The sequence below is a fragment of the Cydia fagiglandana genome, chromosome 14, assembly GCF_963556715.1.
Source record: "Cydia fagiglandana chromosome 14, ilCydFagi1.1, whole genome shotgun sequence".
In the NCBI taxonomy this organism is placed as follows: domain Eukaryota; kingdom Metazoa; phylum Arthropoda; class Insecta; order Lepidoptera; family Tortricidae; genus Cydia; species Cydia fagiglandana.
The window spans coordinates 6162534-6188403 of record NC_085945.1 but is presented as its reverse complement, the minus strand read 5'-3'; the positions used below and the strand labels follow the sequence as shown (position 1 = coordinate 6188403).

At 36.2% G+C, this 25870-nt stretch overlaps 3 protein-coding genes across 3 annotated transcripts; 2 read left to right on the top strand and 1 right to left on the bottom strand.

The window, feature by feature from the left end:
- The first annotated feature begins 234 nt into the window (after nt 1-234).
- LOC134670831 (toll-like receptor 6) lies at nt 235-1773 on the top strand. Its single transcript, XM_063528652.1, has one exon. It carries the CDS (start codon nt 241-243, stop codon nt 1771-1773), a length of 1533 nt encoding a protein of 510 aa, XP_063384722.1. The 5' UTR covers nt 235-240.
- A 3048-nt stretch (nt 1774-4821) lies between these two features.
- Nucleotides 4822-6179, bottom strand: LOC134670830 (uncharacterized). Its single transcript, XM_063528651.1, has 3 exons — nt 5924-6179; nt 5530-5699; nt 4822-5070 (listed from the first exon to the last, which is right to left on the bottom strand). The coding sequence occupies exons 1-3, from the start codon at nt 6177-6179 to the stop codon at nt 4822-4824; spliced, it is 675 nt and encodes a 224-aa protein (XP_063384721.1).
- Nucleotides 6180-10627: 4448 nt separating this feature from the next.
- On the top strand, nt 10628-13200 carry LOC134670829 (uncharacterized). Its single transcript, XM_063528650.1, has 3 exons — nt 10628-10641; nt 12350-12406; nt 12635-13200. The coding sequence occupies exons 1-3, from the start codon at nt 10628-10630 to the stop codon at nt 13188-13190; spliced, it is 627 nt and encodes a 208-aa protein (XP_063384720.1). The 3' UTR covers nt 13191-13200.
- The last annotated feature ends 12670 nt before the right edge of the window (nt 13201-25870 follow it).

Below are 25870 nucleotides of genomic sequence, written 5' to 3'. Positions count from 1 at the left end.
ACAGAAATGGAAAGTGCGGAAGAGTGTATAGGACTATACGAATGTTCAGAAACTGTTAATGATTTAGCTGAATTTGTGCAGCATTGGGATTGCATTGCGGTCAAACAGCGATATATCTGCAATACGCAATACTGTCAAAATAAGTTTCAGCCTCTGGACAATTATTGGCTGAAAATTAAATTTGTAAACATATCTGACATTAATAGAAATATTTTTGGAATATCTGAGCACATATTGACAATGACCTTAAACGACGGAAACATTACTTTTATTCCCAATGAATTGTTTAATTTCCCTAAACTATCGTCACTTGATATTTCTCATAATAAAATAAACAGTGTTAATCTGTTATTAAGCCTAAAAATGGAAAACTTAATAATTTTCAATGCATCTTTCAACATGATTTCAGAATTGGAAAAAGTTTCATTTGAAAATTATAAAATTGGCTCAAATATAACTGTCATAGATCTTAGTCATAATGCTATCAAAATCTTACCTGACAATTATTTCAGTAAATTTTCTAATTTACTTCATTTAAACATGTCATACAACAAAATCAACAGTTTTACCGTACTAACTTTTGAAGGTCTGGCTCAATTAGAAACGCTTTATCTATCCTACAACAATATAAAAATAATTGATATAAATTTAGCTCGATTTTCAAATCTACAAGAGCTGACATTAGATAACAATGATTTGTCTTCTTTAGAAGAGAACAATTTCAAAATGTTGACAAGTCTCAAAAAATTAAATTTAAGCTTCAACAAAATTTTCTTCATCGAAGACTTTAGTTTTCGGAAAATGATAAATCTTCAGAATCTCCAATTAAATAGTAACAACTTAACAACTATTTCTACATCAATGTTTATTGATAATGCGGCGCTTCAACAAGTAGATCTATCTAATAATCAAATTCATACAATTGATCCCTTTTCTTTCAGAGGAACTAACATAACTCTCTGTAATTTTAGAAATAATGCTTTAACAATTTTGAATGAGAAATCTATTTTTTGTGGCATTACGGTAAAAGAACTTGATTTAAGTGTCAGCAATATTAGCACACTTGGAAAATACTTATTTTTTGAGTTACACTCCGAGCTACTGAAGCTTAATTTAAGTTTTAATTGTATTACACATGTGCATGAAAATACTTTCCGTAATTTGACATTGTTGGCTGAGCTAGACTTATCTAACAACAAATTGCTAGATTTAGATTTTAACTTGAGTGATCTAAAAAGATTGAAATCTTTTAACGTCGAGAATAATCAAATAGGTAAAATAACCAAGACCACCTTTCGAGGCCTGAAATCTTTGTTGGAAGTGAATTTTTCGAAAAACTCTATAGAAGAGATCGAAATATTTTCGTTTCGTGACCTCGAAGCAGTACAAATATTAGACTTAAGTAACAATAATCTTCCGGGAGTTGTAGCTCCTTACACATTTCAAGGATTGATTTTTACCTTCGAATTACGTCTTATGTATTCTAAGCTCACTTCCTTGCAAGACGCAGCATTTTTTGGAATGCTAGGTCTTACCTTCTTAAACGCGTCTTATAGCGATATTAAGGTTTTAGGATATGATGTTTTCAATGGCACTACTATCTGGACTCTAGATCTATCTCATAATCTTTTAGAAATGTTTAGAGTTAATAATAGTTATCTGAAACACGTGATGGAAATATATCTCAACGACAATAAGATTGAAAACATATCAAACGAAACGTTCCATGGGCTAACCAATTTAAAGAAAATACATGGGTCAATTTTCAAATAGGCATTTTTTGCTGTCCCACGGCTAAAACTCGAAGTCCATAGGACTAAAAGACTGGGTATGTATATATTTTCATTCAGTGTATTATAAGCTTTAAAAATCATGCACAACTGTACCAAAAATATTATTTGGTTCTGACAAAATCGCATTTGAAGTTCCAAAAACGGCGAAATTTGCCGTTTTTCGCGTGTCCCAGAGGCGGCATCGCGCAATAAAAAAAATCATAACTCTGGATGTAGGCAACGTATTATAAACAACTTTGTATTTCTATAAAGAGCATTTTCTAGAGAATTGATTTAATCATATTGATAAATTTATGCGTTATTCAATAAAACAAGGGAAGCCTTTTTATCGCTGTCCCGCGCGGCACCTGTTTTGTTATGACTTAAATATACCCCCTATAATCTTCTTTGTCTATTGAATAACGGTTAGATTAAATTTACAACGCAATAGTGCGGTTAGTTGGGCATCGATTGACATCAAATGTAAACCCGGAAACAATTTAATTTATTTAAAAATAGATAAAAATCTCTTTCGATATATTTTGGTACGACTACAACGACATTTGTATGGACGCTGAATACGTTGGTACATAGTTGGAATAAAAATATTTCTTTTATAATAATAGTTGCAAATATAGTGTTAAAATATATAGTAAAATAAATAAGTGAATCTGTTGTATTGTGTAGGAAATATCGCAAAAAAATATTATTGGCGACATGTCGCGACATTTGTATGGCGACATTTATACGGCTATTTTGACCGTATAAATGTCGATTGTGGCATACAAATGTCGACTTAGTGCCATACAGATGTCGAGAAGGTGTCATACATATGTCGTCAGGGTCTTATAAATGCAACAATAATAATAAATAGTGGCATATACATGTTGAATCTGCCATATAATGTCGAAAAAATGGCGTATACATGTCAAAAGCGCCTTACAAATGGCTACATAGTGTCATACAAATGTCGATCTTTAAACGTCCATATCTAGCTAACTATAAATAGTACAGAGGTGCCTCCTACAGTATATTTTTTGTTGTTAAGAACCCTTCCTAAAACGATGATTATAAATCAGATTTTTCAAAAATAAAAAATTGCCATACAAATGTCGAAAAAACACCCTCTTCAAAAATTGACCCACATTTAGATAACAATTGTATTTTGCAAATCAGTGTAGGTGCGTTCAATAGTTTGCACAAAGTCTCATCTTTACATATTTCGACAAATACAGATATGATGTTAGATGCATCGGTGTTTTCAAATATGGCATTGAGAGACGTAAACCTCCAAAATACCTGGAAACCATTTAATTTTAGTAATGCGATAAATGTCTCAATGGAAATGTTAGATTTGTCTTTGAGCAATATAACTAAAGCTAGCTCGATTATGATCTATAAAATTAAAAATATAGAAACATTGTTGCTTACCTCGAATCATATACGTTATGTAGACAAATATTCATTTCAGAATTTGAGTTCTTTGAATTTTCTAGATTTAAGTAATAATATGATATCAATAATTCAAGCAGGATCTTTCGTTGGTACACATGCGCTTTCTATATTGAATTTGTATAACAACAATTTGGTATCTATAAAATTCGGCGTTTTTGATGGACTACCTACTTTACAAGTACTGAATCTAAGCAGCAACGCATTACAAAGTTTTCAAGGTAAATTATTTCACAACAGTCACAAATTATCAATCATATCCCTTGATGATAACATGATAGAAGATATTGATTTTCACGAAATCAAAGCAGCAGCAATTCAAAAAATTACTATTGGCGGAAACTTGATACCTTGTGATTGTCTTGTGAAAGCAAAAAAATATAACTTCGATGGCGTCTCAGTCACTTCTGAGAAATTAAACTTTCACGTTGAAAATGTTGATGGAATTTCATGCAAAGGTTCGCAAATGGTTTCAAAAACAGATTATCAACTAATTGACAGCGGAAATATAAAAGAAACGGCAAAAAATGTGAATACAGAAGAGATACATTTATTAGGAACGAAGAATTTAAAAATACTTAATAATCAACTGGATGCTTTAAAATCTGCGATATATTTCGAAGCTTCGTGCTTACTGATTATAGTGTGTTTGTTGCTAGGAATCATTCATTTCTTTTATTTACGTGAAATTTCGAAGCAAATTGGTCAAAAGATATAATTTAAGCAGTCGAAGGCGTTTGACAGAGAGTACCGTTGAAATGGAGTTGTAAATTTACATCAAACATCATCAACATCAACATTTATTCAGCAAATAGGCCACGAGGGCACTTTTACACGTCAACATTGAATTTACATGAAAGCAAAAATAATAACATCAACAATTTTATAAAATAAAACAGTGTTATTCGGCAGTGACTTGGGGGACATTTTTTTATTTTTAGGCTTTTTATTTTAAGTTTATTTAGTTTAGAGATAGTTTGTATTATTATTTTTAAGTTAATTTAATGTTTTATATTTTCTTAATAGTGTTGTGAAATAAATAAAACTAACAATTCAATCTAACGCATTACAATTACTAAGAGATGTATATGGTCTCTTAATGTCGAATTACATACAAAATACAGATACAAAATACATTTAAAAATCATTAGTAAAACGATTTTGAAACAAATAAGTTTGCAATTGCATTGCTATTAGTACCTACTCAATTTCTTACATTGATATTAAAAATATCTCAATGTCATATAAATATAAATAAATGTAAGGATTCGCCGTCAGAAATAAAAATAATTAAATTAATAGGATGGGATCATTCCTAGAGTATTATGTATCGTCTTAAGGTGACAGTCCATTTCCAACGGCAGCAGCACTACCATATACCATTCATTTTACTATGGAAATTGACAATAACACCGACGCGTCCGTACTAGTAGTGCAGCTGCGGTCAGGAATGTTACGCGTATCGTTATGTTTTTTTATTTTCATAAATAAAAACCTATTAATGGTTTCTAAAGTTTTATTTCACACGCATTTTATAACACCTTTATAACATACTTTAGCTATTCGTTAGTTTGTACTTGACAAATAGTTTTTATATTTACCTTTTAAATTTTCCTTCCTTATAAATAGTAGTAGGAATAGTAGGAGTAGTAGTAAGAGTAGTAGTAGTAGCAGTGCTTGTATCACAAGTATTATCAACCTTACTGCAATCGAAGTGCGCCAGAGCTCTCGGTTCCAAAGCATCCGTTCTATTGTTATTGTTACAATCGAACGGCCTGACACATCCTCTTGGTTTGTCATCGCCGAATATAGTGCATATCTTCTTGAGATAATGTTCATCTGGAACCTGGATGAAGGCTCAAAGTTACTCAAAGGGCGAAGTGCATGAGCTGTACGAAGTTCCTAAGAAATCTAATTAGACTATACGAAAGTTGGCAGGCACAGTGACCATAGGTAAAGTGAACTGCAAAATTGCATGAACACAATATGGATGAATTCATTCATAGTAACGACGTGACGCGATGTCAAGATACCACCTAAGGATCTCGACGCTGGTCTTCTGTGGAAACCCTTCCGAGAGAGCGCAACTACACGCTAAAGTACAAAAGTGCAAAAGTTTCATGTAAATTTAATAAAGCTATAATTATTATTCAATTAACAACTACAATAACAAACTGCTGTACCTAAACAATCATTAATCCGTCATACAAGGTGAAATAAATTATGTATATGGGAGGCGTTTGTTCTAGTAGGGATGGCAGAAGAGTTATACCCAATATTTATATATATTTTTTAATTTAATAACCTCGGAGACAGTGATCCTGGGCCCCAGCTCAATGATAGGTGACACGTCTATGTTGAGCTGCGAATGCTTGAAGGCAGCCAAGCCCGCCATGTTGCCTCGCTCCAGAACGCACTGCCTGAACTTTTTGGCATCAACGCCGCTTCTGCAGAGGCAGATCTCGCTTCTTGTGCCTGTGGAAATTAACATTTTTACCATAATATTGCGGTTTATGTACAGTCAGCAGCAGAAGTTGCTAAGCGGGCGAGGTGTTCACAATTACCTTAACACGCTCTTATACCCTTAACAATAAAGTCGCGTCATGATTATTTTTAACACCTCGCCCGCTTAGCAATTATAATAATATTACGACGCAAGGAGTTCTCAATAATTCCCAAGAATCCTATGAACCTAATACCTTCAGCCTCGCATTTCAAGAACTCCGCCTGCAGATAGGTGTTCGACCTGAGCTGGCTCAGCGCACACATCTGCGGCACTGAGTACCTGCCGCTCCCCAACAGATGGTAGTCCACGGTAATGTCCCCACCGATGTTATCCACGATCCACGGGAAAGTCCGAGTGAAGAATTCCGTGTCTTTATATACGTCTCCGTAAACGGTGATGACGTACGTCGCTTTAGCGAGGGGCAACGCGAAGAATATTAAAAGATACATACTGTTATATTAATGCGTAATTTATGTTTTTCTTTGTTATATAGACAATTTACACGTGTTTGTGACGAGCAATATTTTTACGGTCATATTACTCTAACAGCACTTGGACTGCACCATAAATGCAGGGAAATGACAGCCGTTAAAATTTTACTATTAAGCATTAATTTATTGCCACTAATGTAGTGAAAAATCGTGTAGTGACATACTTAACCCAGATTTCGTCCTTAAGGATGACTCACGTTAAATCGGGCCGTGTCCGGGCCGGAGCTTCTTTGTAGTATATGCTTATTTGCTTCAAAATTTGCTCCGAACATTTGAAATTTTATTACATAAGTATTACCTATATTATTTATTTAAACTTTATTGCACAAACAGGAAAAATGTACAAATGGCGGACTTAATGCCTAAAGGCATTCTCTACCAGTCAACCATTGGGTCAAACAGAGACCCAGAAACAGAGATATATTGTTGCGTATATTGTGGTACGCAGTTATGTTGCTGGTTCAAAATAAGACAATCAGTACTATCATGTTGTAACACTTATGAGGTTGTGCTATAGTTTTCATAGATAAAAACTGTTTGACCACCATTACCAAATGGGGAACAAAGTAGGCACATTTTACGGTACCGTAAAACGGGGTGAGTAGGTTTCGCGGGGAGAGGTGGGTTATGAATGGGGAGAGAAGGTTTGAGAGGGGGTGAGAAGGGATTTTAAAGCTACTGCTACAAAAATAATGTATACCAATTTAAAATGGAGCTATAGTAATACGCATAATAAAAAAAAATCGATCCAACAATCTTCCAAAATCACCTTTGTATGAAAACCCCTCTCACCCCAAATTCGAGGCACTACGGGGTGAGGTGGGTTTTCCTCTTTATCGTCAAAGTTATGAAATGGAACTACCCAAAATAAAATAAAAACTAAAATACAAACGTCCGGAACACTTATTATATACACCATTCAGTTTTCATATGTAAAAATAAAATGTTATCGAGGTTTGAATTTCAGTTTTGACCCTACTCACCCCATTTTACGGTGGTTACGGTAATAAACTGTATTAAAATTCATAGTTCAATTCAACGCATGGCAATCCTATTCCTCTATGATCTGTTTAGTGCTGTTAGAATTCCAGTATTAGGCCCAATTGGGGCCTATTCCGTCTATCGGGGCCATCGGGCTTTGAGGGGCAGTATGTAAATGATGGCTCTCACCGGCTCCCGTCAAATACTGAGCGTTCTCTCACGTAACGGTAGTGATGGGATCATAATGAAAATGAAAATGAAAATATTTATTTCAGACACCAAGTATCCATATTTTTGTCTACAAAACTAAGTATTAGTAGTATTAGTAGGTAACAAAGAAATATAAAAACTATACAGATAAACTCTAATAAAGCTTGAACACGCCAAAACGTGGGCACACATTTTTGCTTATACATTTTGGAAAGGGTGGTTAAATTTTATTACTTTACTTAAATTAAAATCGCTATAGTATGAAGAATATATGATACCACAATAGTTGTCAATTGTATGATTCGTTTTCATGATAACGAGCTTTAAACAATAACTGAGCGAAATCACTTTGCACCAATAGAATTGGAAAAGTCGATTAGGCTAAAGAACCTTGTGAAAATGTTAATATATCGAGGATCGATTAGTTTTTGTGTTTTTGAAATGTTGCGGAGACGTCAATGAATGGAAAGACAACCAGAAAGCAGAATAACACGAGATACAAATGAGAAAAAAAAAGAAACTAGGAAAATACAGCGTTCTTACATAAAGACCGAAACCAAATTTTTCTTATGTTGCAAAAAACGTACAAATATCTCAAATTTATGTACAAAAAGAGAAGTCAAGTTAAATTAAGAGCTAGCAAGAGCTTATCTGCTCCCAAAATAGTGGTGCTAAATGAAATTTGTATGCAAAATGTAGGATATTAAAACGTTTGATCATTTTTAACGTATTTGAGCGTGTTAGGTGTTAGACGATGGTTCTATAGAAATACATACTTCAAGCAATACACAAAATAAAAAGTTTGACTTGTATGAGTTGCTAATACATTCCCGAAGATTGCAAGATAAAAATAATGCTAAGTATCCCCATTATTTATTGGTTGAGCCAGCTACTTGTGATTGCATCAAGCGACGCCGTTAATTGATTCGCATAAGGGACATTGACTATAGAAATGTATGCAAGAAACATTTGCGAAAATGACCTAAACCTATTTTAAAGAAGCCACAGCTCACAGTTACTATTTTGGTAGCATTCATCGTGTTGTCATTACACTATAACAGTGACGAAGGGGTATTAACATGATGGACATGCTGACAATGCCAAAAGGGTACTTTTGGCGGATGGTAATAAATGAAGGCGGATGGCAATGGACTGGGCCCATATCAATGAATATTTGAAAAAGACACCCGTTAAAGTTATATTATCAACTTATCCGCAAATAACTCTGGCTTGGACTACTTAAGCATACAGTAATCATGTCGTGCAAAGTGCCTGTGTCCTGGTCATCACGAAGTCTGTGACATGTCAAATCCTGAGGCTGAAATGATAGTCTAGTATATTAGCATGATAAACTATAATATTTTCAATTATATTCAATATATATTTCGCTCCATTAGACCTTTATTTTCTATTTATTTGTAATTTTATGTGCCCACGTTTTGGCGTGTTCAAGCTTTATTAGTGTTAGTAAAACATATAATGCTCATTGGACCGAACATGCATTGTCATCCAGTGAGTTATAAGAGGGCTATCGACCCTTTCCGCAATCACCTTCAGGAGTCTGTTGGTGCTGCCCCGCACGCGTTGCCACAGGGACGCCACCCTTTTGCGCAGCACTGCGTGGAAGCCGTCTGTGCTCCACTCGGCGAACATCCCCGACGCGCTGCATCGCCAGGGCAGCCCCAACAAACGTCGATATTTTTTCGATTGATGATTGAATATGAAAAATTGGTTGCTGATCACCAATTAAATTTCATCGTGTATTGAATGAGAAACTTAACCACTCGTCTGTATGATACCTAAGGTTCCTGACCAAATTATTTAAGCGGATAATGGGATCAAAATAAAGCGTAATACTAAAACAACGCACAGCTAGTCTTTATACGTCGCATGGATACAGGTATTAGCAGTAAAACACTTTATTGTACAAACAAGTAAAACAAAAAACCGGGCAAGTGCGAGTCGGACTCGCGCACGAAGGGTTCCGTACCATAATGCAAAAAAAAAAAACAAAAAAAAAACGGTCACCCATCCAAGTACTGACCACTCCCGACGTTGCTTAACTTTGGTCAAAAATCACGTTTGTTGTATGGGAGTCCCATTTAAATCTTTGTTTTATTCTGTTTTTAGTATTTGTTGTTATAGCGGCAACAGAAATACATCATCTGTGAAAATTTCAACTGTCTAGCTATCACGGTTCGTGAGATACAGCCTGGTGACAGACGGACGGACGGACGGACGGACGGACGGACGGACAGCGAAGTCTTAGTAATAGGGTCCCGTTTTACCCTTTGGGTACGGAACCCTAAAAAGGACAAACATACATCAGTAGCACAAAGGCGAACTTATCCCTACAACTTTGAATCATACATGTCTCCGCTACAATTCAAAATGCTTTAACACATTCACCGCTGAGCTACGGTCGTTGCGCTACGACGAAGCCGATAAATTGGGTTTCCCGGTATGTAGCAAAAATGCTTTGTAAAGGCAAAACGACAACGTGTCGTGAGTGGCGCTGAAAGTTTGAACACCAGATGAAATCAATGCATAAAACAGAACAGAGGTAGTCTATTATTTTTTAAGAAGGTACCAAATATAAAATGTGAGATTATGATTAAGATTTATGTCATTTATGTGTTGTGTAATTGTTTAAAATTATGGAACAAATCAAATTACAACACTTTAAATTCTCGTGTTTTGTACACATATTTAATTACACAAACTTGATTTGTGTAAAATTTGTTGAAAATACTTTGATTTGTGTTATTTTAAGTAGAAACACTATAAGGTAGAAGTACTAGTGCTCGACGCTGCACTAGTATTCGACATGGGCACTTTATGTCAAAGTAATATAGGTAAAATTTTAACGGCGAAGATTTTTTTGTATTCAAATTTAATCCTTGTTACTTTGACATAAAGTGTCCATGTCGAATACTAGTGCAGCGTCGAGAACTAGTACTTCTACCTTATAATATAAAATATAAAGTATATAAACTGAAATAACTTATTTTGTTTTATATTGTTTTCTAGTAAATATTATTTTCATTGCATATTTTTGTCACCAAGATAAATAGTATCGATATAAAGGCCATCACTATTATCGACGTAGTTAATCGGCGAGTGCGCTGCACGCATTTCGGCACTTTGTCACCAACGGACGGACAAATTAAATTTATGTGTAGACATTTTTCAGCCACCTGCTGGTTGTAGCAAAAATGGCCTTTTTCGGGTACGAGTTAAATGAAGTACATACCTGTATAGTAATGCAGTATATTTTATATATGTCGGCGGCCGATCGTAAGATTAGGCATATCGTGAAATTCCTAGGCATATCGTGAAACGTGAAAATCTTTGATTCGTTCCCTGAGTCGACGGAGCCCCACTACGCAAGGCTCCTATTTCTGGGCAGTTTGCCCTTCGGGCATCTGAAGCAACCTAACGAACCTATCTTACCTATAAGTATATTGGTTTAATGTGACTATACTTACTCAAAACAATACAAAGGAACATTACTATCTGCCTGATCTTACGATCGGCCGCCGACATGTATACAGTGTGGAAAAAATCAATGGACCCTGGAGGGAAAGTGTCTTAAAACCTTAAGTTAGCTTAGTTTACTTAAAGGAAACATTCTTTTATTTTTAAAATGAAACAAAAATGCATTTAAAGATTTTTTTTTTCAATTGGCTTGACTCGCCTGGGAATTGGACCGACTAAAAATGCCATAAAATAAACACTCGCTGTTTCATTCTACTAATCGATACAGTTAATTTTAATGGTAACATTTCTCCAAGAAACGGTCTTACGCTCGTATGTCGTACAAAATAGCCATAAAATGGAATATTTTTAAATAAGCGAAACCGAAAGATTAAATATCTTTGATGCAGTTATGTTTCTTTTTAATAATTTCTATTTTTTTTCTTTATATAGAATGAGCTAACTTAAGATTTTAAGGCACTTTCCCTCCAGGGCCCATAATTTTTTTCCACCCTGTATGTATATGTACACATAGGGTTGTTGTATAACGTGTTATGCTTCTCGCAATAATCGATTGCAATTGGAACTTGATACACTGAGGGAAAAGTGCAACAAAAATACACTTAGAATTACAAAAATAAGCTTAATCCGGGGACAAGGAGAGTTAACTAATAGGAACAAATTGACTTTTGCAATTTCTATTAGTTCTTGCAAATTCTATTATCTGTTTGTTGAAATTATATTTGGGATTACTGAGCTGTTTGTAGAAATAAATAAACTTTACAGAAATAGTGAAAAGTCCATAATTATTCCCCCAGTACAGAACTGTTTTTTAATTCCTGGTGATGATTTTTCTCTCAGTGTAGTTACTGCTGTTATGATGGGACAGAAATGCAGTCCAAATTTGAATCCTATTGGCGTCAATTAGGTACGTTGGATCGCAATTTAAACTGAAGCATAATGCATTCGGCATTAACCTGCCTCTTTGTCCGATAAATTTCTGAATCGACGCCTATTCAGATTTTATGATCAGGATATTGATATGATGCGACCGTTCGCGCTTATTGGTGCGACTCCCTTCAAGGTTGTATCATAACGACAACAAAATTCAAATAAATTTATAAATCAGAATACCACTCCTTTACACTGTAGAAAATATGTTATTAACATAAAATGTAAAAGAATTTACTGCATTTTACCAAGAATTTTAAAGTACATAGATAAACGACAAGTAAATATGTAACAATACAAAAAGAAATGTAAGAAATGCAAATGATTGTAAAGGGCATGCACTCTGATTGGGCTCGAATCACTTGAACATGTACCTACATGTAATTTTCCATTATATATTCAAGCGATATCCAACCTTATATCAACATAATTAAGACCTATAGTGATGTGAGTTTTCGTCGCTTTCTTTATCAAAGCACCTGACATGTCTTATGTACCTACGGCGCTAGCGATGGCATCTACAAGTACAACGAACAAGACAAGACTGCGACCAAATATGGTACCGTTACTGACTGTTGGCAAGTCCAACAGAAGACTAATTCCTTTTCATAGTTATCTATGGTATTGTTCTATCCTTGAATTATATTACCATGGGAACGAGAATAATATATACTTCACATTACACCTAAATATGTAACTTGTGCTTTTGATAATATAATTATTTGTGACTATACAAGACGGTTTTAATTATCTTCGCCTCAACTGAACCGGCATTATCCACCTCACCGCTGAACAACTGACAGCATCATCAGAATGGCTGTTGATACTGAACATGCTAACGTATATTACTTGACCTCAGACTACGTTATGTACAAATATGACGAAGATGAGAAAATGTTCACTAAAGTTGAAGCAGTTAAGGACGCTAGAGACATGGTTATCGACTGGGATGGAATCATGTTTTTCTACGACGGCGACCACCAGTTCTACACTTACAACGGCCAGCGTGTCCTTAAAATCGAAGGTCTCCCCGCTCATCCCGCTAAAGTAGCTCTCGTCAGGCCTCCAGTTTTGATCAACCAGGTTTACGCTGTTGTTGACGGCCGTCTTTATGAGCTGAACGTGAACGGCACCAGCGAGAAGGGGGCAATTAAGTTCCAGTCGGAACCGACCGCCTATGCCCCAGACACTATTGTGTACCAATACTATGCGTACAAGCAGAAGATTTACTTCTACAACTTGGCTACTGTGTTCGCTGACAAGAACGCTGAAGAACTGATTAAGTTCTTCGAAGATAAGCAGGAACAGATAAACGCTTTCAAGAACACGAAGATCTCTAGCCGTTTGTAATTTGTTTCGACGGAATAAAATATTGGTTAAAATTTATCGTCCTTCGTTGTCACCTTGTTTGTAATCATAGATATAATTAGTTATTTTAGCATTAGAAAGAGGTAAACAATCTTGATCTGTCCTGACATACCAAGAAAACAAGAAAACTACCGAACAGATAATCTCTCTCCCTTTAATAGTTATTTACGATACAAGTGCGAAAAATAGGAAATTCGAAACGAGTGGCGATAAATTAAAACACGACCGAAGGGAGTGTTTTAAATCGACACGAGTTGCGAATTACCTATTCGCACGTGTATCGTACAACATTTTACAGTACATATGGCCCTTTAAACTTTTGACATCGCACGAAAAGTGCTATTTTATCATATGTACTGTAAAATCGTTTTTAAAACTTAGAGTATTTATAATATTATATTAACGTGGTATTCCACCTGTCCAATTTCTTTGTCCAATGTCAGTGCGTCTCACTCTCTCATTAAAGCATAAGAAACAAAAAACCGGCCAAGTGCGAGTCGGACTCGCGTTCCAAGGGTTCCGTATATTACACAATTTTTAACAATCAGTGCCGGATTAAGATAATTATTTTGATGAAGAGAAGTTCATTGCCGCATTACAGCTGAGAATGGAAATCAGTCACATCATTTTATCACGAAAATTGACAGTGCCGCAGCAGTAATGTTGCAACAGAGTACCTAATGCTGTTGCAGTCGCCACCCGAATGTCACCTTTATCATAGCTTAGAAAGTAATAGAAACGCGAGCGAAGCGAGCGCGGAAATTTTTCGATATAAAAACGCAATATGATATGATAGACAGTTGTACATTTTTACTTTTAGTATGGAAATCAGTCACATCACATCATTTTATCACGGAAGTTGACAGTACTGCAGCAGTAACGTTGCAACAGAGTAATGTTGCTGCAGTCGCCACCCGAATGTCACCTTTATCATACCTTATAAAGTTATTGAACCCGCGAGCGAAGCGAGCGCGAAAATTTTTCGATATAGAAAGCAATTTTACTTTTAGTCCCAACCAGGCGCGAATCCAGGATTTCATACAGAGAAGGGATGGGACAGTTTTCTATCAGCCTAGCTTTGCATAGGGCTCGATATTTAAGGGTCTCAGTGAGGTTGTTTTCATGCATAAAATATGCAAGAAAGCAGAGCTTGGAATTGAATTGGCGAAGTGTGAGAAAGGCAGTAGGCCCAGCTGCGAAAGAGGAAAGCTTGGATTTGGATCCACGCCCAAGTGTAATTAAGGCAGAAGATCAACTTTGCCGTAAGGCAGAAGGCCTCGCATAAGACCTAACGCCGAACCGCAAAAGAGTGGGTTGAAATCGAATCTATGCATGTAATCACGACTCTTCTACTGCTACCGATTGTTTCCCAAAGAATTACGCGCCATTATTTTTGCAAATTAGCTTTTGGACAGCTAAAATAAATCGTGTGGTAAAAACGATGTGTCTGTCCCTAATTTTAATATTTGTTCACCTTTTTCAACCTGGCATTTTGGTGCCCCCCCCCCTGAACGTGGCGCTCTAAGCACGTGCTTGTTTTGCTTATTGGTTACAAAGTCTTTATTAATTCAACCATTAAAGTACAAAAAGCTTTAAGCTAGCTCTCAATTTAACTTTTTTTTTAAACATTATTTTTAATTTGATCTTACAATTACTCGTAAGTAGGTAAGAACGTTAAATATTTAAAATGATTATGTTATCAGAAAATTATCACCAATTACTCTAAGAAAACTACTACTCTGAGTAATCCGGCACTGTTAACAATGTATTTTTTATGTGAAACGTGAGTGAAATCTCTTTAAAAAATCCGCAGGGGTCGGATCAAAAACTGTAATTAAGTCCGACTCACGCTTGACTGTACATTTCTAATAGGTTTTCCTGTCATCTATAGGTATAGACCTATTTTATGTATTTTTTTCAAAATTTTAGTCCTAGTAGTTTCGGAGATAAGGGGGGGGGAATGGTAATTTTTTGCCTATTTTCTTGAATAACTTCTAAACTGTTTATTCGAAAATTATAAAAAAATATATTTGAGATCCTTACAATAAGCTCTTTCATTTGATATGTAACATGATATAGTTTCAAAAATTTAATTTTTTCATTTACCCCCCAAAAGTGTCCCCCATGTTTAAAATTCATTTGTTTACGTTACATATCCGTATTTGGGTCACAAACTTACATATGTGTACCAAATTTCAACTTGATTGGTCCAGTAGTTCCGGAGAAAATCGGCTGTGACAGACGGACAGACAGACAGACAGACAGACAGACAGACAGACAGACAGACGCACCAGTGATCCTATAAGGGTTCCGTTTTTTTCCTTTTGAGGTACGGAACCATAAAAACCAAACAAACATGATGTGAACAATCGTATGAAACGTGATACTACTAACGCCATCTATTTAAGGTACCTTGAACAACAACGCTGTTCTAATTTTCTACTAGATGGCGCTACCAACCTCGGTCTAAAGTTTGTGTTGAACAATTTGAAACTATAATTTGACAAGCTTGACAAGCTATTTGACAAGCTATTTCCTTCTGCGAAGCAGCAAATACAAAGAATTATATGACAAAGAACAACTCTCAATCTTCAAAAGTGTGACCAAAAATGAAATGCAAGTGTGTGCGTAAATTGTCTATGTGAGATCAAAAATAGTGATGTCATGTTACAATATATTAATAATCTGTCGATGTTTGATTGCTTTATCGACTACTTTTTCAAATGTGTTATTTTAAACACTAAAATTCTATGACATTATGACGTATAAATAACACTTGCACTGCGTTTGCCATTAAAATCGTTGCAAACTTATCTTAATGTAACTCTTACTGTGTTGGAAAGTGAAGTTATCATGACACGCTAAACATGAACACCTTCAAAAAAGTATAACAATCGTTATTATTTGAAGTCGGTTATAAAAGATAATATTCTAATGATGTCTTGTGAAGAAATAATTACATAGCTATTAATATACCGACAAGTTATCGATACTGTCATATGAACATTTTGTCAAGCCCTAGCGTAAACTAACAGTTTATGTTTTTACACAAAATATTCTAAATTATTGACTAATATAATAAAATATTAGCACGGAACGGAAGAAAAACTTATAATGAACTGTATAAACCGGCTTCTTACACTTTTTACGCTGTTAATTTGACAAAATATCGCTATGAAAATTTCGCTCGGAATATCATAAATCCTCTGAAATGACTATTTGCTTGGATTATTTGGCCCTGTGACACTGCAATCCGGCACACTACAAGACACCATCTTCACTGAATTACTTTATTTAATACTTTTCGTCCTAATCCGTGTATGTTTTTCAATTTGAAAATTACCGTGATACGCTCTTGGCCGTCCGCGGCCGTCGTCAAACTCAAAAGTGGTTACGTTTTCTCATTGGTAGTCTGACTCTTTCGCACTTATGGGATGTTCATATACGTGATGGCTTCCCTTTCGCACAATTAAGCTGTCTGTCAAGCGCAAGCGAATCCTAGGTCTATGAGCAAATATGAAAAATTTGGGCGCGATGACTCAGTCTCCCATACAAAATTTGAATTTCGCGCCTTTTTCTATAGACAAATCTGTTTTGCCAGACTGTAGGTAGTAAGTTCGGGTCTGGACTGATTATTCCGGACTTATTATTTTCAATAGTAGTATAAATTAGTAAGTACCTATTATATGTTTTGGAACCTTATCACGATGTTTCGTCGTATAATAAAATTAAATAGATTTTTTTCATTAAATCCACAATTTTAAACTAGAGACTTGTCCCATTAACTTTGTAGATTAACTTTTTACGTAGATTACTTTATTTTTCGTCTCCGATTAAACTCTGGTAAATAAATTCAGATGCTAACGGCATCGTTCACAATTACACCGAACTTGAAGCCATTCGCAGCAATTTATGAGTGAGGCTAAGTCGATTTGAAAAGTTTTGAGTCGGGACAGATTGAGGCGGTTATGGCGGGTCAGGGGCCGCCTGAGTGTGAGCGTTTTTGACGCGAATGCAAATTTTAGTGACACGAAAATATAACTAAATTGTAGGACAGCCGATCAACGAACTAAAATAAGCTAGAGCTCACAATTATCACAAATGATCCAACGGGAACGTACCCCTGTACTGCGCCACAGAATAAATAATAGTACTGAGTACAGAAGGTTCACTCTAACAAAACGCGTCTATTACGACAAATATGACCGCAAGGTGGCGCAAGCGCGAGCAGGCAATTACTACTGCTAAACACCAAAATTGGTGTGGGCCACATGTACTTGTAGCGACGCAACGAAATCGCGGAGTGGGTCACGCCTGCTCACTGCGCGCAGCTTGACAGCGGCAAATTTTGTAATGCCAATTCCGCGCAAGATGTATGACATATCGAATTATATTTTAGCCAATCAAACCAACCACCACCACCACAACCAATCACATTTTTTTTATTTGTGAGAAAAGCTACGCGTATTTATGTTTAAAGTGGCCCACAGATTAACAGCCCGCCGGACGGCATCGGCCTGTCAGTTGTTCGGAACTGTCAAAATTTTGTTCTAACTGACCGGCGGACTGTTAATCAGTGGACCCCTTTAGGAAAAGGAATAACTTTCAGTGATGTGTCACATAAGTGAAGTCTGTTTTTGGAAGTCAAAAATGTACCGAGAGTCATGTATCAGTACGAGTAGGTATGATGCCTCTTACGCTGTCACTGGAAACTGACTTACCAGGCATTCCGCTAACTGACAATGAACATTTCTTAGAATTAATGGTTGAAAGTTAACAACGCCCGAATCATTTTGCAAAGTAATAGAAGATTATTTAGACTTTCGCTAACGTTTAGGGCTTTGAGCAAATGTTAATTGAGATTAGGACGGTTACAAATGTTTTTATCTGTTACGAAATGGTTGTTATGTTTACACCCAATTTAACTGCACATAAAAGTTACTTACTTAAAAAGTAAGGTAAATTCCTGAAAATCGAATTAAATATATATTTATAGTCGCACCAATAAAAGTCTGCAGCGGATTTGATAGCCCACGCAGTGTACTAAGTGTTATGTATACTTACGTCATAATTTCATACAAGACTTTTTACAATCTGTGTGTGTAGGAAAAGTGGAAATGGGAGTTGGAAGGGGTAGACCTCGGCGGACTTTCTCTGATCAAATCGGGGAAATCCTGAAGAAAGGCCAGGTCAAGAGCACCCTAAACCGGCGAGCGTGTATGAGGAATGTTATGAATGTGAAGGAAGCGAAAGAGGTATGTCAGGATCGTAGCAAGTGGAAATCCGTGGTCTCTGCCTACCGGGTCCATATTGGCTCATATACAATTTATTATTCGAATATTTCTAATAATAACGCTTTGTAGTCATAATCATCGTTTCTCCGAAAATTGTTACTCATATATTTTTTTTATAGTTTTTTTGTGCTACTACCTACATTATTCATAACGATACATATTCCGTTTTTTTTTACTCATAATGTTGTCACCGAGAATGTATCTGTGCCCATAATGTTATTTGTAAGAATTTCTCGAAGACTAAGGCGGGAGCATTTGCTCTTGCCCACCTTTCTGGCAGCATTTCGGTTCTGTGAGGGTCGCAGTTCTAACCTAACCTAACCCACCATTCTGGCAGCATTTCGGTTCTGTGAGGGTCGGAGTTCTAACCTAACCCACCTGTCTGGCAGCATTTTGGTTCTTTGAGGGTCACAGTTCTAATCTAGCCTAACCCACCTTTCTGGCAGCATTTCGGTTCTGTGAGGATCGCATTTCTAACCTAACCTAACCCACCTGTCTGGCAGCATTTCGGTTCTGTGAGGGTTACAGTTCTAACCTAACCTAACCCACCTTTCTGGCAGCATTTCGGTTCTGTGAGGGTCGCAGTTCTAACCTAACCTAACCCACCTGTCTGGCAGCATTTCGGTTCTGTGAGGGTTACAGTTCTAACCTAACCTAACCTAACCCACCTTTCTGGCAGCATTTCGATTCTGTGAGGGTCGCAGTGCTAACCTAACCTAACCCACCTTTCTGGCAGCATTTCGGTTCTGTGAGGGTCGCAGTTCTAACCTAACCTAACCCACCTGTCTCGCAGCATTTCGGTTCTGTGAGGGTTACAGTTCTAACCTAACCTAACCCACCGTTCTGGCAGCATTTCGATTCTGTGAGGGTCGCAGTTCTAACCTAACCTAACCCACCTTTCTGGCAGCATTTAGGTTCTGTGAGGATCGCAGTTCTAACCTAACCCACCTTTCTGGCAGGATTTTAACCTAACTTGACCTACTGGTGCATGTTGTTATAAATAAAATCAAATATGTCGAAATCGATATGTCGAGTAATAATATACAGGGTGGAAAGGCACGACGATCCTTTCCGCAAAAGGCGGATTGTTTAGCCTAAGCTCTACATTTTCTCCATAGAAACTATGTTAATATGGGCAACCGTTTCTAAATTATGGCCTTTTAAACATCCATGCAAAAAACTACTTTGTTCTAACCCTAACAGGTGACAAGGTCAATGAACTTACTAGTAAACAATCTGTATACGACAGGAAATTGTACTAATTTGTTGCCATCCAACTATTCTTAGGTCTGCTTACAACACGGTAAGAATCGTTGCAGGATTTTCGCTTTCTTAATGGTTCCACTTGTTCAATACTTGAATGAAGTAGTTATGTTATTCCTTAATATTAATAATACTAACCACAACATTGTTTACAACGACAGTTTAAATATTGTGACATTGACAACCACTCAAAAGTACGCAATCGTCTTATAAATATCTCTGGTTTCCTTGACTGATAAAAAGGTTTTAGTTTCTTAACACGTTTCACAAAATTATTTTCGAATAATTGGAAACTATCTAAAATAAAAAAAATACAAGTAGGTTGTGTTTGATAGACCAAATGAATTTGCAAAAATGAAATATCTACTAAGAATACATCAAGAATAAATAGGTACTTCTTAAATACCTAACTAACAAACCTTGCGTGGCAGAAAATAGACAAGACGTCTGATGTTTGAAATTAAATTGTCATTGAACTTTACTTATCTAATGTCATATTCTTCAAATAAAAATACCGTTGTTAGATGCTCGTGGTTATTTAAATTTGTGGGACTGTGTAAAAGATATGGTGTACCAAACGGAATGTGAAACTGCGGACGAAATGAGACATTAAAGGCTAATTGCTGCTTTTGACAATCTGCGGAGGAAAAATGACGAAGAGCTATCGCATGGGCAATGTGCGCGGGCTCGGGTGCGGGCTGCGGCGTACATTATAAGACACGGAGGTACATTTGAAAACCGTATGTGAAGAGAAGATAGTGTTAAATATTGGCAAAAAGTAGAAGGAAGTAATAAAATTGTTTGTAATATTTTTGCATTCATTTGATTTATTTGTCATTTATGCGTCATTCATACATCATCGCAATGTCTAATTCTGTCAACGATCGGAAAAAAGCGTAAAGTCCCGAGCTTTCCCGACGGAGATTCTTAACCTAGCCGTCATGTGCACATGCTATAGGGTTATCACCACAGTTAAAAATTAGAAAATTTGGTATTTTTATTTTTTACTCAATTAACGATTCTTACCATTACCAATCTGCTCTGTATCACTTAAACGACCTAATACTTCCGGGAAGGATCGTCGTGCCTTTCCACCCTGTATATGCATACATTTTAGTAATAGTGATATTTATGTAGAATGACATTATGAATATAATATATTCGAAGTTCCAATGAGTATTGTTTAAAATGAAAATATATAATGATCATTAGGATGTAAAATTGTATGAGATACATTTTCGGAGTTTCAATAATCGAATTTGCAATTTTATATGAACTTTGGCGCACCCCTGCCTACCCCTCCGGGAAATAGGCGTGATTATATGTATGTATGTATGTGTACCTATATAGTACACAGTAAAACCCGCTTAATACAATCAACTTGGTTTTTGATTTTGGTTAGAGTCTACATTTTAATATATAGTCTCTAGTGTAATTTTTTCATAGTATTGGCCTTGATTATGTTGTGTAAAAATTCAACATAAAAACTACAATTTTATAGCAGGCTCCAATCAGACACCACATGTTAATTTAAAAAAATAGTAAACTCCACTGTTTCACCCCCACAGACAAAACATCCTCCAGGCTGAGCAAAGTCGCGCTACCCCCTCTGCCGCGCATACAGTAATTTTACTCCATGTTCAAGTCGAAAGTGTCTTTGTGTGACGTCCGTGTCTTTGAACGGACCAATCACGGCACGAGACTTCGCTCACCTCGTCCCGCGCACCCCCGCATTTTTGGCATCATCGGTTGCATGAAATAATTGCTCTAAACTCGGTCTAGAGCAGCGGTCGGCAACCTGCGGCCCGCGGGCCGCATGCGGCTCGTGAATCTGTCACTTGCGGCCCAAGTGCCGCCTTGGCTATTTTGTATGTAATAGTGACAAACGACAATATCTCATAAAGTCATAAATATTAACAAAGTACGGCCCGCGTCACCTCCGTTAACTACTATGTAGCCCTTGGCTGCTAAAAGATTGCCGACCGCTGGTCTAGAGGATTCCTAGTCTATGTTCACCCCTAACTTCATCATCAGTGCCCAGACAGGTACAAAGGATGAATTTAATTAGAAACTTATTATAATTCAAAAGACTGCCGCAGCGCAGCACTTTTTACAAAGGCTCCGTTTGCGGACTTACTTAGTTTAAATTTAAATTTTTAATCACATTTCTTAGTATTTTTAGAAATAGTCGTACATGTAGGGGCCGCTTTATGCGCACTTTTTCATAAGGTATGATTGGTATGAACGTTTTATTTAATGCAGTGGTTCTTAATCTCTGCCGGCCTAGCCAAGGTTACAATCGCTATCGCTTCGACAACGAAAACCATTATGTCTCTCTATCACACTTCCATATTAGTGCGACAGTGACTGTTGCGTTTCGATCGCTACGGAGCGTGAGCGATCGGCATCTTGACTACGCGGCCTGGTCCGCGGACCACTGGGCATACACAACATACTTTTACAGTACATATGGTCCTATTTTTCTGCACTAGTGCGTAAAATAGCACTTTTCGTGCGATGTCAAAAGTTTAAAGGGCCATATTTTTTTTTTTGTTTATGTATCGCGTGTGTGAGTCAATAGGTCCTCGCTAGAAATACGGGCGGCCGGTTGCTCTTTGTCGGATAGAAGCTATATGTGTGAAGCTAGTAGGTGCATATTACAGATTTGTTGGGGCAGGGCCATATGTACTGTAAAACGTTGTACGATACACGTGCGAATAGATAATTCGCAACTCGTGTCGATTTAAAACACTTCCTTCGGTCGTGTTTTAATTTATCGCCACTCGTTTCGAATTTCCGCTTTTCCGCACTTGTATCATAAATAACTATTGTTGACTTTATTCAGCATAAAGTAATAGCTCCCAAACAATAGGGTATTCTCCTATTAGTCAAATCAGTTTCTTTTTTAGAACTGTGAAAACGTCTTGCTAGAATGGAATTTATAATTATGAAAACTTATATAGTGACGTCACTGTCAAATTCTTTTTAGTTCTATCCGATTTATTGAATTCAAATTGTGTCAAAATATGCATGCTAAGCTAACTATGTGTTTCAAATAATTATCTGGTGCTTTATTTCGTGCATGCTGGTGTGAGATAATTTATTTTAAATGCAGGAAACGTCCCTATTGGTGATCCCTCGTTAAAAAAGATTTTTTTTAATAGCCTGTTATAGCGTCCCAAAATGAAATTACCTGGTAAAAAACCGAGGGGTCTCCTTATCACAAATAGGTTAAGAACCACTGAATTGAATGTGTAGGCGTATGAGAACTTTTCGAAAAAAAATGCTTTAAGTTGGCTGAAAAATTGGGCAGGATTCTTAACAAACTCAGACGAAAGGTTGCAGATAGCAGAAACGTTGAGCGCCTAACGCCATCTATCCGAATTGCGTGTAACTAACAAATGAAATAAGGCGGCTACAGCGTTTCAGCGAAAAAGGTACTTGAATTTCATTTCCAGTTCATACCAGACAGAAAGCTTTATTTTGAGCAACGTATTATGTTCATATTTGCATTAATTTGAATACAAGTACAAAACCGTTGTTAAAATGAGAATAGAAAACAAAACTTATCATACCTACTAAGGTGCCGGTATTAATTATTAAGATGTGAAAATAATTAGGTTCCTATTTTAATTACTGTTAAAATAGGTTAAACATGGTAAATCAGGTATTTTAAACATTCCATAAAATTGTATAATGCCTACATAGCAATCTAAAAAATAAAAATTTATCACTATTCAAGCTTTGAAGAGTAAAATAATTAGCGCATACTACTAGCGTCATCTATTAAAAATGGTGAGTACTAATTACCTTTTAATACTTATTTAGCAAAATAATTACATACGCTGGGTTATCATTTTAAGGCATTATCTATGTGAAGTAAACAATGTTGGACCTATATGTTACTTGTAGTGCAATATTTAATTTCGCCTGTGTAATATTTTGTTCTGGCGTAATTAAAATTATTAAAATTCGTTACGAAAACAATCCACAGATGTCACTAGTAGTCTACTAATCTCCAAGTTATTCTGTATTCATTACATTTGTAAATGGGTCACATCCGGATTTTATAGAAACACATTATATAGAGTTACCTTGTTTTGTATATACCGATATTCATTATGAACCTGTGTTATGTACAACTCTGGCAATCGCAAACAGTTTATTTCAAAATAAAAACACATTTAAAAGTTACATGTGCCTACTACGCCTTTGTTTACTCTATATTCCGTTATGGAATTCTGCACTGGGGTAACAGTACAATATCAATATACGTTAGTTCCACTCACGCACCGCTAAAAGCGAATTGATATTGTATATGAATTACCAATACAGGTAAAATTTTCTATCCTGCTCTCTTCACGAACAAGCACAAGTGTGAGAGTGGGACGCATTTTTCAATGACCGAATATGAATTCAATGGGAATGAATTTATTATCCATATCCACACAACCAGCCGATATTGTTCATTGTACGAAAAAAACTGTATCAGAATATTCAGAATAATCTAGAATTTTTAAGGGAAGCAAAATTTTCCAGTAAAAATATAAATGACTGAAATCGTTTACTGTTTCCCAGTATTGAGTAGGTATCGAGGGTTAAAAAATATAAAACATGAATTTTTGAATTATGCAAACAAAGCAAATATATTAAACTATAAGATTATTTTAGAGCGCACCGCCAACAAACTGTCTCATAGTTTGGCGAAACATTAGATTAAGGTACTTACTAATTGTTGTTTTTTTCTGTAAAAATGTTGAATATACAATAGGCTGCAAAGATGCTGTGGTCAAATGATGATATCGGCGTGATAATTGTTCGGTATTAAATCCTTATTTGATTTAGTTTATTAATTTTCTACATTTAAACATTGACATAAAAATAATATGACTTTTCGATTTAGATTTGTACCAAAAACACGTATTTTATATAAAATAATAAAGAACCTGCTAGAAATATGTGTTTAATTCAATATCATATATAATCCACTTCAATAATGTCAGGCGCTGTGTCTTTCAATCGCGTGTGGGCCCGATGCGGATTTTAAAATAGACATCTATTAGATATCTTTTAGACATCACCAAGAAACAATAACGATATGTTTAAGATCTAACCTGTCAAATTTGACATTTGCGCGATTCTGGAGATACTCTTGAACGATTTCCACAGGATATGACTTAGAGATCCAATTCACATCTAATATAGATATCTTACCCTATCTAACGTAATTAAGTGACGTTGGTTGCCCGAATTGCGCTGCAAAAGAAAACTAGTTGATATCTAAACCATAACGTATCTAGTACGTGTCGTCTCTTGTGAATATCTTGAATTTCGAATACGTCGGTGTGTTTTAAAGTGACGTTTATTTTATCACGTGAATAATGCCATTCATCACCTCTAGGCCACTTTACAAAAAAATCATACTGCATTTAGTCAAACCACAACATCAGTGCATAATGGCGTAGTGTTGTGCACGTAATCGATATTAATTCAGGCGACTATCGATTCAATGAAGTCTGCATCAGATCGTAAATAGGGAGATTGCTCTGCACAGGTGCGCCAGGGACGCAGCTGTGTCGATAAATGGAAGGTACATTTTGTAATGTTCTACTTTCTGAAAATACGGGCTAGAGGAGTCTTGCTCTGCCTTACCATAGAGAAAACAATACATACATAGAGTGCTCAGTCCATACTTCAGTTTTTTTTCAGTTTTAGTTTCTTCTTCTTATGGTGCCGTCTCCTGCCGGAGGTTGGCTATCATTAGGGCAGGGCTATTTTCACTTTTGACGCTGCAGCTCGAAACAGCGATCTGGTGCTCATCTTGAACCAGCACCTGAGGTTTTTGAGCCACGAGGTTCGTCTTCTTCCACATTTTCGTTTACCCTGGATTTTCCCCTGTATTATCAGCTGGAAGAGGTGGTATTTGTCACTTCGTAATATATGACCAAAGTACTGCAGTTTCCTAATCTTTACAGTATTCTCCTGTACACCCACATCTCAAACGCCTCTAGACGTTTACTTGTAGCTTTAGTTTTAGTTTAGCACAGAATAATTAATAGTACTACAGTACAGAAAGGAAACTTTCTACAAAAACGAAGTTTGACA

Excerpts from the sequence above, each read along its gene's own strand:
- LOC134670831 (XM_063528652.1), top strand. The coding sequence starts at position 241 with ATGACCTTAAACGACGGAAACATTACTTTTATTCCCAATGAATTGTTT.
- LOC134670830 (XM_063528651.1), bottom strand. The coding sequence starts at position 6,179 with ATGTATCTTTTAATATTCTTCGCGTTGCCCCTCGCTAAAGCGACGTAC. Across the intron at positions 5,700-5,923 it reads CTTGAAATGCGAGGCTGAAG|GCACAAGAAGCGAGATCTGC; the intron begins GTATTAGGTTCA and ends TAATTTCCACAG. Across the intron at positions 5,071-5,529 it reads CCAGGATCACTGTCTCCGAG|GTTCCAGATGAACATTATCT; the intron begins GTTATTAAATTA and ends GCCTTCATCCAG.
- LOC134670829 (XM_063528650.1), top strand. Across the intron at positions 12,407-12,634 it reads GCGACCAAATATGGTACCGT|AACTGACAGCATCATCAGAA; the intron begins TACTGACTGTTG and ends TCACCGCTGAAC.